Source organism: Lucilia sericata, unplaced genomic scaffold (genome assembly GCF_015586225.1).
Source record: "Lucilia sericata isolate MDLA Ls3-8-SP2 unplaced genomic scaffold, ASM1558622v1 Contig000348F_arrow, whole genome shotgun sequence".
Classification (NCBI taxonomy): Eukaryota; Metazoa; Arthropoda; class Insecta; order Diptera; family Calliphoridae; genus Lucilia; species Lucilia sericata.
Genome location: NW_023994368.1, coordinates 261,957 through 275,558, shown reverse-complemented (window position 1 = coordinate 275,558; position 13,602 = coordinate 261,957). Strand labels below are relative to the sequence as shown.

Sequence of the window (13,602 nt, the reverse complement as noted above, 5' to 3'; positions counted from 1 at the left end):
CTAACTAACTAACTAACTAACTAACTAACTAACTAACTAACTAACTAACTAACTAACTAACTAACTAACTAACTAACTAACTAACTAACTAACTAACTAACTAACTAACTAACTAACTAACTAACTAACTAACTAACTAACTACTAACTAACTAACTAACTAACTAACTAACTAACTAACTAACTAACTAACTAACTAACTAACTAACTAACTAACTAACTAACTAACTAACTAACTAACTAACTAACTAACTAACTAACTAACTAACTAACTAACTAACTAACTAACTAACTAACTAACTAACTAACTAACTAACTAACTAACTAACTAACTAACTAACTAGCTAGCTAACTAACTAACTAACTAACTAACGAACTAACTAACTAACTAAATAACTAACTAAATAACTAACTAACTAAATAACTAACGAACTAACTACTAACTTCAAGTTCTCCTTCTGTTTGGGAGATTTCTTTCACATTACTTAATATCCTATCTCCTTGTCTCCGACGCTGTTGCTTTTGTCAAGGTAACTTTAGCTCTTCGTTAATAATAACATCCGAATACAATGCTTACCACTGGCAGAAAAGTCGATTTTGGCTTTCTTAAAGTCTAATACATTTTAAATCCAGCACACATATCTCATTCATGGACTTCCGCCTATAAACTAGTATTTAGATCTGTAAGATGATAATATTTTTGGGGGTTCTCTATCACCAATCTTAGAGTGTCCATTTGATCATGATTCTCTCTGAATTCAATATTATATAATTTCCTTGATTGTTTGTCTCTGGTATTAGATCGGGAACATCTAATGTTTGTCCAATATGTATAGTATGCACTGATGTCATGACCTATATCAACCGTTTTTAGTTCCCCTAGAGATGGCTGGTGTTGAGATCTCTCAGTTGATAATATATTTCGGTTTTTGGGTATCCTATCTCCCATCTTAGAGTCATAGCACCAAATTCCCATATGTGTTAGCGCTAATGTTCCATTTGATCATGATTCTCTATTTGAAATCAATCTTATATAATTTCCGAGATTGTCTGTCCTTGGTTTTAGATCGGGAACGTCTGATAGTTGTCCAAAACAGTCCAATATGTATAGTTGTTTCGTTCTTCTAGAGATGGCTATTTTTGAGATCTGTAAGATGATAGAATATTTAGGTTTTTTGGTTCTCTGTCTCCCATCTTAGAAGTCGTCCGTGTCCAATATGTGTTAGCGCTAATGTTCCATTTGATCATGATTCTCTATCTGAGATTAATGTTAATGTTTCATAATTTGTAAACTTAGTATTTGTTGATAATAAAACTAGTATAGGTTCACTTCTTTAAAAGACTTGAATAGTTGGTTACTTCCAGATAGCTGCACTATTCTCCAAGTGCAAATGTGTTTAACTGAAATGGTGTGTGATAGATCTGATAATATACTCACCTTATCCTATTAGTACTGGGTCACCTACATACATATATTCTCTAAAATATGTGAACCATTCATTCAGTTTAGTAAAAACCGGTTTTAATAACATCAGGTCGAATTAAATTTAATAAGTCTCTTAGTTCTCATCAGAGTTGTAACTGGGAAATTTCATATGAGATGTCTGTTTCTTTAGTGTTCGGAACAAATTCCTAGATATCTGTTAATGTTTTATACCGGATTTTGTATCACACTAACTATAACCCTAAAAGTATGCTTCAACCTATTCCGTAAATTACATTGTTATATTTTAAAGGTTAAAATAAATAAAATTTTTACGACAAGTCCATAAAGTACTAAATAAACATAAATAATGAACGTGTTTTTGTGTGAATTTTGATGTGTTTTTTCTGTACGTTGTTGTTTTTTCTTCTGTTTGTTTGGTGTTCCTTAGTTTTTGTTGTTTTATGTGTTGTTTTTTCTGTGATGTCAGTAATTTTTTCTTCAGATTTCGACAGACAGAAACAAAAACAACAAACAAAAGAAAATTCTTAATGGTCAAGCGAGACTTAATGAATACGGTTTAAATTAATGTTACTTTCAATTTTATACCTGTAAACTGTCATTAATGTAAGAAAATTATTTAATGTTATTTTGGTTTATAAGATTCGAAAGGAGAGAAATAATAATGAAAATTATAAATGAATTTTGATTTAGTAATGCATCCACCTTTTTCTAACAGGTTTTGATTGGAAAATATGCACAACGATGTGAGTTTGTTTGGAAACAATATCAGGTAGAATATTTTTTCAATGCTGTCGACATTGTAAGGGGCTTGGGACGATTATTGAAAGGGAAAAAATCAATGAAACATATTATTGTTTTAAACTTGCAAAATTTTTAAATGATTTTTAATTTATTTGAATTTGTTCTTGGTAAACAAATTTTAATTTCTGGTTTAATAGATTTTGAATTAAAACTGCTTGCTATAGAGTATCGCTATATGTATTAACATACTAGTCGCTTTTTTTTTGCTTTAACTAAAAACAACTTTTACTACTTTCTTGCAAATATAATCAATTTTATATAATCTTATTAAAGACACAAGTTCAATCTTTTAATCTTTTCTTAAAAATCACAAACAAATAATTAATATTAAAATTATATTCTTAATCTTTTAAATCTATGGGGAAGTGCTTTCATTGTTGTTGCTAATATAGCTGTTCGATCACTATGGGTAATAAACATTGATTTTAACACGTTCATAAGAAGACATTAAAACGTCATAAAATATGATGATTTCCATAGTGATTAAGCCAGTTAGTTGGCCTAATAATAGCACATACATACAATTAAATTTAATTAAATGGATGTATTTTATTGTTATTTATACACTGTTTTTTTTTTTGCATATGAGAAAGGTGTTCAAGTGATGTGTTGCGATAATGATTGTGATTCATTTTAGCAATTTGAAACTAATTTTTATTATATAGATCAATGTTAATAATAGCAATAAGATTTGTACCTGAAATTTTATATAAAACTTCTTGATTTTCAATTTCATCGCGGTATTAATGTTAAAGTTATTGGATGAAGGGAACTTTTTGTGGGGTTTAGGGTTTTGAATAATCGGGGTACCTAGGACTTGCAGAGGCGCCTGGTGAGCACCCGGATGGATTCCGCTCTAAACAATCAACAGAGAATATTTACAGAACATTTCTCTTTTACTCAGAACATTTCAGATTCTTATAAGAACACAGTATACTATACATATTTTGATATGTTACAAATGAAATGTCAAGATATCTTGACTTCTAAGATGTTTGGCATACACCTATTATCAGTTTTTAGTAATCAAATAATTCGAGTTGTTGATAAAAGCTAATGAAAGGCAAAACATATTATTAATACGTTTTATTTTTATATAATATAATTTTCCGACCCTATAGAGTATACATATTCTGGATCCTTATAGATAGCGGAGTCTGTCTGTCTGTGTGTCTGTTGAAATAAATTTTCTGAAGACTCCAGATATGTTCGGAATCGAAATCTTCAATAATTCTATAACACAAGCTTTTGAAAAGTTTCCTATTTAAAATCAGCAAAATCCGTTTATAGTTGGATTTACTTTTTAAACACATTAGTGTAGAGTATTATATGATTAGAAATACCGATTTAATTTTTATACCCACCATCAAAAAATAGGGAGGGTATATTGATTTTGTCATTCCGTTTGTAACACATCGAAATATTGGTCATAGACCCACAAAAATATATATATTCTTGGTCCTTATTAAATTCTAAGATGATCTAGCCGTGTCCGTACGTCTGTACGTCTGTCCGTCTGTCCGTCTGTTGAAAGCACGATAGAGTCGGAACGGAATGAGCTAGAGGCTTAAAATTTTCCAGAGAGCTAGAGGCTTATTCTCTATAGATAAGATTTGTTTGGTATTGAATATGGGCAATATCGGTCCACGTTTTCGGATAGCCCCCATACAAGTGGACTCCCGAATAACAGCTTTAACGGGCATATCTGTTTTAAAAGTATGAGTATAGCGATATAATTCGACATAAATAAGTCTCATATGAGCCAAAATATCCCTACCAAATTTTATGAGGATCGGTCCATAATTGACTCTACCCCCCATATAAGGTCACTTTCGGAAAATCACTATAACGCTCATTAGCAATGAAATTTGATATAAGTAAGTCTCTTACGAGCAAAAAGCTAATTTTATGTGGATCGGTACATAATTGACCCTACCATGGGGGTAGGTCCCCTTTAGATAATTATTTTAACGCTCTTTAATGGCTTAAAAGTACGAGTGTAGAGATTAAATTTGGCATAAGTAATTTGCCTATGTGCCAAAACCTAAGAAACTTTTATGGGAACGTAAATCTTTCCACCGAATTTAATGCGGAAAATGTCGGAAACTGATATTCGATCTAAACATGTTTTGTATGAACCAAAATTATGAAAAATTCTATGAAATACGGTCAATAATTCAACCTACCTATCATATAAGGTCCTCTTCAGTAAATCTAATGATGTTTATAGAAGAGTATTCCTTTTACGGCATACGGTTTGATGGTGGGTATTTCAGATTCGGCATAGCCGAATATAGCACTCTTACTATTGTTAATTTTATTAATTATTTGTGTATAACTTTGGACAATTGGGTGTGTTTTATTAAGTAATTATTTCCAACAAACAACTAGTGATAAATGAAGATTTTTTTCTATATTCACATTTTTCTTAACCGTCCATTTATTTCAACTTGTTTAAAAACTTAACATGTTATTGACACTAGTAGACCTTTGCGTTTTTTTTCTTCAATGTGGTTAAATAAATGTTGGCATTTCGTCTTTTCATCAAGTCATATAACATTTACTATGCTAAAATTTGTCAGATAGATTTAATGAAAATTATTTGTTTAATAATTGACCAAAACTCCAAGACGCCAAGGTTGTTAAATATCTAAACATACAGTAAATAATGTACAAAAATATTTGTTTTTTTTGATTTTTATTAAGATTTTATTTTAGCTTAAGTAAATTTACAAACTATTTAAAGCAAACATATTAATTTTATTTATCTAAGACAAAAATTTAAATATTTTTGATGGAGGTGGTGGCAGCTACAAAGAAAATAATAAAATAATTAAAGAAAATTCATAATAGACATAAAATACTTACTTAATTGACTGCCTCCAATAACTGGACACACATGATAGTTTGATCTGTAATCATGAGCCTGAAACTCATTGAGCTGAGACCAATACAGCACAGAACCACGAGGCAGATTGATGCTTAATTCCAGTTGGGGAAATATCACAGAGCCGCCCATTAAAGGTTGTTGTAACTGTAAACAATTTATAATTTAATTTATGATTTTAGGTTTTTTTTTGGTATTAAACATTTTTACTCACATTAACGAGTAATTTAGCTTGTTTTTTATTTTCATAATTCACACTTAAGTTCTCTAATTCCATTAGATTTTCAAAATTATAACGTTCCACTTGCCAGTCATCATACAACTCCTGTCCATAATGTCCAATTACATAATGTAATTTACCATTAATTTGACGCATTTTTTTCTGACCAATTTTCGTAAACTGAAACGTGTCGTCTTGTTCTTCGACAACAAAATCTTTTAATTCTTCTATTTGGCTGTCACTTAGAACATTGTGATAAATGACAATGTACGGATCTAAACTCAAGAGTTCAATATTTAAAGGCTGCAACAATAAGTATGGCAAATTGTTTGTAACAATCGCACAGGAGGGGGTATGTGGTGCAGATGGATTCCATGAAGTGATTGAATGTATTTGTTTGTTGTTTTGCAGATTGCTGCCTTCACGACAAATCTCCTCAATCATTAGTTCTTCAACAGTTTTTGTTGTTTTCTAAAGTCAAAGAAGCAAATTTTTAACGAAACAAATAGGAAGAAAATGTTAGCAGAATTTTTTTATTGGAAGGATTCAACAAATTATTAAGGCAAGGTCGATATTTCGCCCATTTGCTACTTGCAACTGACTTCATCCACGTTATATGAAGTTTACTAACTAAATAATAACATACAAACCAACTAACTAACTAACTAACTAACTAACTAACTAACTAACTAACTAACTAACTAACTAACTAACTAACTAACTAACTAACTAACTAACTACTACTAACTAACTAACTAACTAACTAACTAACTACTAACTAAACTAACTAACTAACTAACTAACTAACTAACTAACTAACTAACTAACTAACTAACTAACTAACTAACTAACTAACTAACTAACTAACTAACTAACTAACTAACTAACTAACTAACTAACTAACTAACTAACTAACTAACTAACTAACTACTAACTAACTAACTAACTAACTAACTAACTACTAACTAACTACTAACTAACTAACTAACTAACTAACTACTAACTAACTAACTAACTAACTAACTACTAACTAACTAACTAACTAACTAACTAACTAACTAACTAACTACTAACTAACTAACTAACTAACTACTAACTAACTAACTAACTAACTAACTAACTAACTAACTAACTAACTAACTAACTAACTAACTAACTAACTAACTAACTAACTAACTAACTAACTAACTAACTAACTAACTAACTAACTAACTAACTAACTAACTAACTAACTAACTAACTAACTAACTAACTAACTAACTACTAACTAACTAACTAACTAACTAACTAACTAACTAACTAACTAACTAACTAACTAACTAACTAACTAACTAACTAACTAACTAACTAACTAACTAACTAACTAACTAACTAACTAACTAACTAACTAACTAACTAACTAACTAACTAACTAACTAACTAACTAACTAACTAACTAACTAACTAACTAACTAACTACTAACTAACTAACTAACTAACTAACTAACTAACTAACTAACTAACTAACTAACTAACTAACTAACTAACTAACTAACTAACTAACTACTAACTAACTAACTAACTAACTAACTAACTAACTAACTAACTAACTAACTAACTAACTAACTAACTAACTAACTAACTAACTAACTAACTAACTAACTAACTAACTAACTAACTAACTAACTAACTAACTAACTAACTAACTAACTAACTAACTACTAACTAACTAACTAACTAACTAACTAACTAACTAACTAACTAACTAACTAACTAACTACTAACTAACTAACTAACTAACTACTAACTAACTAACTACTAACTAACTAACTACTAACTAACTAACTAACTAACTAACTAACTAACTAACTACTAACTAACTAACTAACTAACTAACTAACTAACTAACTAACTAACTAACTAACTAACTAACTAACTAACTAACTAACTAACTAACTAACTAACTAACTAACTAACTAACTAACTAACTAACTAACTAACTACTAACTAACTAACTAACTAACTAACTAACTAACTAACTAACTAACTAACTAACTAACTAACTAACTAACTAACTAACTAACTAACTAACTACTAACTAACTAACTAACTAACTAACTAACTAACTAACTAACTAACTAACTAACTAACTAACTACTAACTAACTAACTAACTAACTAACTAACTAACTAACTAACTAACTAACTAACTAACTAACTAACTAACTAACTAACTAACTAACTAACTAACTAACTAACTAACTAACTAACTAACTAACTAACTAACTAACTAACTAACTAACTAACTAACTAACTAACTAACTAACTAACTAACTAACTAACTAACTAACTAACTAACTAACTAACTAACTAACTAACTAACTAACTAACTAACTAACTAACTAACTACTAACTAACTAACTAACTAACTAACTAACTAACTAACTAACTAACTAACTAACTAACTAACTAACTAACTAACTAGCTAACTAACTAACTAACTACTACTATCTATCTATCTATCTATCTATCTATCTATCTATCTATCTATCTATCTATCTATCTATCTATCTATCTATCTATCTATCTATCTATCTATCTATCTATCTATCTATCTATCTATCTATCTATCTATCTATCTATCTATCTATCTATCTATCTATCTATCTATCTATCTATCTATCTATCTATCTATCTATCTATCTATCTATCTATCTATCTATCTATCTATCTATCTATCTATCTATCTATCTATCTATCTATCTATCTATCTATCTATCTATCTATCTATCTATCTATCTATCTATCTATCTATCTATCTATCTATCTATCTATCTATCTATCTATCTATCTATCTATCTATCTATCTATCTATCTATCTATCTATCTATCTATCTATCTATCTATCTATCTATCTATCTATCTAACTAACTAACTTAGTTAAGGTATTCTATTTTCAGTCATAACCTACTTTTTAAAAGTAAAGTTTTTTTCCATTAAATTTTTCACACTTACCCTTTTTTGTTTCTCATCATTGTTCTTATCGACTTTGGTATTCTGGGCTTTCAACTTTTTCAATTCATTTTCCATTTTCTGTTTTGCCTTCTTGACATTTTTTTGTTTGGGTTTAAGTTCTAACATTTCGTTGGCAATTTTTAAAGCATCTTCCAAATTACCTAAAATTACATAACGATGATGACGGTGATGTTGGGGGAGTAAATTGAATTGCAGAATTAAACCACAGAAATAAAATTAAATAAAATCAAAGTAGCAACATAAAAGCAAAATAAACTCCCAAAATTTGCCAAAAAAGAAATTTGCATAAATTTTCAATAAATCTTAATCAGCAATTGAGAAAAGGCAAAAAAAAGAAAAATCAATTTTCAGAATTCATTAAATTTTTCTTTTTCCTTACCACTCTCCCCCTTACATTTGCGACTTTTGAACTTACCTAATTTATATTCAGTATTTAATAATGCTGTCATAATTTCCAATTTTGCTTTAACTGTATAGTCATCCTGCAAGGATTTTTGTTGTCCTGCTGTAGCTGATGCTGAACTGTTCATTTCATTGGTGTCGTTGTTGTGACTGTTTGGCAATTTCTCCAAAGCTGTTTCCATCCAATATTTTGCATAAGTTTGATAACCATTTTTACTTGACTTTAAGCCAATTTCCAAACAATCGCTCCAAGTCATTTCGGAACTGCGAAAAGTTATATAGAGTGTGTTTGTTTAAAACATGTGTTAACAATATCTTTTTGTTTGTGTAAATATTTGTTAATGCAAATTGTTTTAAATTATTTGTTTATTTTTCTTTTTTTTTTTTTTTTTTGGTATTTTGAAAACTCTTTATTTACCACTTACCCCAATTTAACACCATTTACTTCACCAACAGCCAAACGTTGTGGTTCCAGTTGATACATGTCTTGTATGCGCAATAAATTAATAAGTGCTTCATCATAATCTTGATCTGTGGGAAATGTGAGTGTTTCGATTTGTTGGGTGTAGTTCTGAGCTAAATCTGGAAAATAAACAAATGAACTTATTAGACTATTCGGAAGTTTAATATAATTAGGAGTGTTTAGGCCCATAGCCTAGTCCAAAGTCTAAAGCCTATTAACAAGTCTAAAGAATAAACAATAGACTTATCGATAGAGTTGTCAAAATACTAGTCTATAGACTATACAATAGATTTTTCCATAGTCCAATCTATGGACGAGTTCATAGACTAGTTCATAGTCTAGTCTATAGAACAGTCCACAGTCTAGTATATGGAAAAGTCATTAGACTAGTCCAATGTATAGTCCATATACTAGACTAGACTATTGAATAGTTCACAGTATAGTTTATAAAATAGTCTATAGACTCATCCATAGAATAGTCGATAGAGTTGGCTATAGAATAGTACATAGACAAGTCTATATAATAGTTCATTGTTCGTGGACTAGTCTATAAAATAGTCCATGGACCAATATATAGTCTATAGAAAAGTCCATAGTCGAGTCTATAGAATAGTCCATGGACTAGTCTACAGAAAAGTCCATGGGCTAGCCAACAGAATACTTCATGGGTTGGTCTACAGAATAGTCAATGTGCTAGTCCAATCTATGGACGAGTTCATAGACTAGTTTATAGTCTAGTCTATAGAACAGTCCACAGTATAGTATATGGAAAAGTCATTAGACTAGTCCAATGTATAGTCCATATACTAGACTAGACTATTGAATAGTTCACAGTATAGTTTATAAAATAGTCTATAGACTCATCCATGGAATAGTCGATAAAATTGGCTATAGAATAATCCATAGTCTATGGAGTAGACCATACACTAGCCTACACTATTGAATAGTACACAGTATAGTTTATAAAATAGTTTATGGACTAGTCTATAAACTGGTCTATAGACTTGGCTATAGAATAGTACATAGACAAGTCTATAAAATAGTTCATTGTTCATGGACTAGTCTATAAAATAGTCCATGGACCAATATATAGTTTACAGAATAGTTCATAGTTGAGTCTATAGAATAGCCCATAGCACAGTGGTATAGGAAAAAAAAAAAGAGGGAAATAATTCGGTAACTTCTAAACGGTTAATCCGATTTTAATGAAATTTGGTATGCACAAAGAGGAGGTGTTGTCGAGTTTAGGTTTTGAATTTGGACCTTATAGGCCAACCAGGGGCCCGGCGGGGGGTCCTCAAATTAGGACACCTCGGCTATGTTAAATTTTTAAAACGATCCTATTTCTTCATTTGAGTTCCGATTTAAAAAAAATTTCGTATATAGAATCTCCTCATCGAGCACTATTTATCGTAGCAGTAAATTATCTCTTATAGTTTAGGAGATATTCGCATTTGAATATTAAAATTTTAAAATTTTTACCGTCCTTACTTTAGTTTTTTTGATAATAGCAGGTCCAAATATTTCCGATTTTCGCCATTTTTTTTTATTTGCTTAACAACAAGTTTATATACCAAGCAGTGAAAGAATTATGTAAAAATCATGACTGAGTCCAAAGTTATAGGCATTTAAATTTAAAAAATTAAAAAAAGGCGATTTTTTGTAATTTTTTTGGGAAAAAAGTATCTTTTTCTTTTTAAGTTATCTAAAAAGTTTCTAAGAAGATGTATATAGAATTTATACTTTTTGGAAAGCTGACTTTACATAAAATACGATAAATGAAACAAAACCTAAAAATTTTTGATACCGAGGGGACCAGGTCCATCCAAAAAAACCCTATTTTTTATGGAAAATTAAATTTTGAGCAAAAATTCTCAAATCGCATAGTCGATATCAAATTATAGTGACCTGTTTTATATGACCCAATAAGTTCTTAATCATTTTGTAACGGGTTTCGATAACCCCGCCCCTGGTATGGATATAATAGGCAAAAAACCAAAAAATCCCATTTTTGGGATTTTTTAAAACTTTTTTTGGGAATTCCGGGATTTCTAATAAGAAAATTCGAAATTTTTATTTAATTTTGGATTTTGAGTAAAAAAATCTACCTAACTGTAAAATTTCATCAAAAAATATTCATAAATAAAATTTTTATTGCAATTTGAAAAATTTGTATCTTCGCAAAAACTGAATAAAAAACATTTTTTAATTTTTTTTAAAAAAAGTATTCCGCGAATTTTTTAATTTTCAAAAATTATATACAGTTTTGAAAAATAGACAAAATTACCTTTCCATTGATATATAACATGCCTACCTAATGTTTTTTAAGTGACAAATTAATTAGGGAAAACTCAACATCTTTTAGAAAATTTACCTAGCACTATTATTTTCATCCATATATGTAACAAATTTAAGAGTTAACCTTATGGATGAAAATAATAGTGCTAGGCAAATTTTCTAAAAGATGTTGAGTTTTCCCTAATTAATTTGTCACTTAAAAAACATAAAACATTTTTTTAAATCGGAACTCAAATGAAGAAATAGGATCGTTTAAAAAATTTAACATAGCCGAGGTGTCCTAATTTGAGGACCCCCCGCCGGGCCCCTGGTTGGCCTATAAGGTCCGAATTCAAAACCTAAACTCGACAACACCTCCTCTTTGTGCATACCAAATTTCATTAAAATCGGATTAACCGTTTAGAAGTTACCGAATTATTTCCCTCTTTTTTTTTCCTATACCACTGTGCATAGTCGAGTCTATAGAATAGTCCATGGACTAGTTTACAGAAAAGTCCATGGGCTGGTCTACAGAATAGTCAATGTGCTAGTCTGCAGAATAGTTCATAGACGATTATATAGAATATATATAAGTCTATAGCTTAGTCTAGAACTAGTTTACAGAATAGCCCATCGACTAGTCTATATCAGTCTATAACAGAATAGTCCATCGACTAGTCCGTAGTATAGTCCATAAAGTAGTCTATAGTATAGTTTAAAGACTAGTCTATAGCATAGTTCACTGAGTAGTCCATCTAATAGTCCATAGACTAGTCTATATAATAGTTCATATACTAGTCTACACATATACTAGTCTACACAATAGTCCATAAACAAGTCTATAGATTAGTCTATATCATAGTCTAGAACTAGTCTATATAACATCTAATAAAATCTGTTTCGGTTTATACTACATTAAGCCTTCCCAGAAAGTTCTCAAACTTACCCTCTGTTTTCAAATAATCTTCAGCATAAGATTTTAAACTCTTCCAATCGGCTGTAAATCTTTTCAAAATCGTCAAAGCATTAATGGGATTGTATAAATATTTCTCTCGATCGGTGACTCCATCATGAATATTACGAATTTCAGATGTTTTTCTTAAATATAAATAATATATCACAAAATAAATTAAGTGAAATTCTTCCAGTTTAAACTTTACTAAAAGTTTAAACCGCTAAATTAGATAATCAATCATAATTACATCTTTTCTTTTCTGCTTTACCTTTTTAAGAAATTCAGTTTATTTTCTTGGGTTTCAATATAATGCCTTAGGGTATCAATGAGTACTTTTTCAGTATTTAACATTTCATGCAATTCATCTTGTTCTTGTCCAATGGTCAACGATGCCGATGAACTGGTAACTTCAGCATTCACACATGATGATGATATTGGTGAGATAATGTTGAATGTGGCGAGTGTTAAAGTTGTTGTTGCTATAATCACAAACCAGCGAAGAAACATAATGAATATCGATGAAATTCAAATTAAGTTTGTTAATTTAGATAGAGTTCATTGGCTTTTAAAATTTATTTGATTTTGTGTTTTAGTTTTGTATGTGTGTGTGTCAGCCAAAGACTAGTTTAAACACATGTAAATTTGCCAAAACTATCTGAACGGTCAAGTTCAAGGTGTTTTTTTCTCTTTATTTATTTTCTTTTTGTTTAACTTTCTTTAAATGGTTTTCTGTTTAAAATTTTGTTTTAAGCCAACCGCAGTTGTTAACGTTTTGGAATGTTTTTACAAACTAAATTTTATTTTTGAATTTCTTCTTAAGTTTGGCTTTAGAATATTAGAAATGTTTGCAAAAATTTGTTTACGAAGAAAAAGCTTTTTTAGTTTTTAAGTTCATAAAGGTCAGGTCAGAAACAAGTTTTTGTTTAAAATTTCTTTTTGTTTATTGTTATATTTTGTTTTATATTTGCGTTCATAAATATTTGTGTTTGGTTTTGGTTTCAAATATCTTTAAGATACTATATCAGAATTTATTTTATGTACAAATGTGTAACAGTTTACATAATTTTTGTAGTAATTAAGTTGTATTTTTAATATTACTGTAGTTGTCTGTTTATTTATAGAAAAATCTTTCTGTCA

At 29.3% G+C, this 13,602-nt stretch overlaps 1 protein-coding gene across 1 annotated transcript; it reads right to left on the bottom strand.

Annotated features, from left to right (window-relative positions):
* Positions 1–5,028: 5,028 nt before the first annotated feature.
* Positions 5,029–13,276, bottom strand: LOC119603937 (prolyl 4-hydroxylase subunit alpha-2). Its single transcript, XM_037956236.1, has 8 exons — positions 12,734–13,276; positions 12,457–12,608; positions 9,196–9,352; positions 8,784–9,034; positions 8,348–8,508; positions 5,349–5,825; positions 5,116–5,281; positions 5,029–5,057 (listed from the first exon to the last, which is right to left on the bottom strand). The coding sequence occupies exons 1-8, from the start codon at positions 12,970–12,972 to the stop codon at positions 5,029–5,031; spliced, it is 1,632 nt and encodes a 543-aa protein (XP_037812164.1). The 5' UTR covers positions 12,973–13,276.
* Between the last annotated feature and the right edge of the window lie 326 nt (positions 13,277–13,602).

Bases quoted from the DNA above. Each gene is read 5' to 3' on its own strand.
- LOC119603937 (XM_037956236.1), bottom strand. From the start codon at position 12,972: ATGTTTCTTCGCTGGTTTGTGATTATAGCAACAACAACTTTAACACTC. The intron at 9,035-9,195 runs GTAAGTGGTAAA...AACTTTTCGCAG, and splicing joins GTAAATGGTGTTAAATTGGG to TTCCGAAATGACTTGGAGCG. The intron at 5,058-5,115 runs GTAAGTATTTTA...TTTTCTTTGTAG, and splicing joins TATTGGAGGCAGTCAATTAA to CTGCCACCACCTCCATCAAA.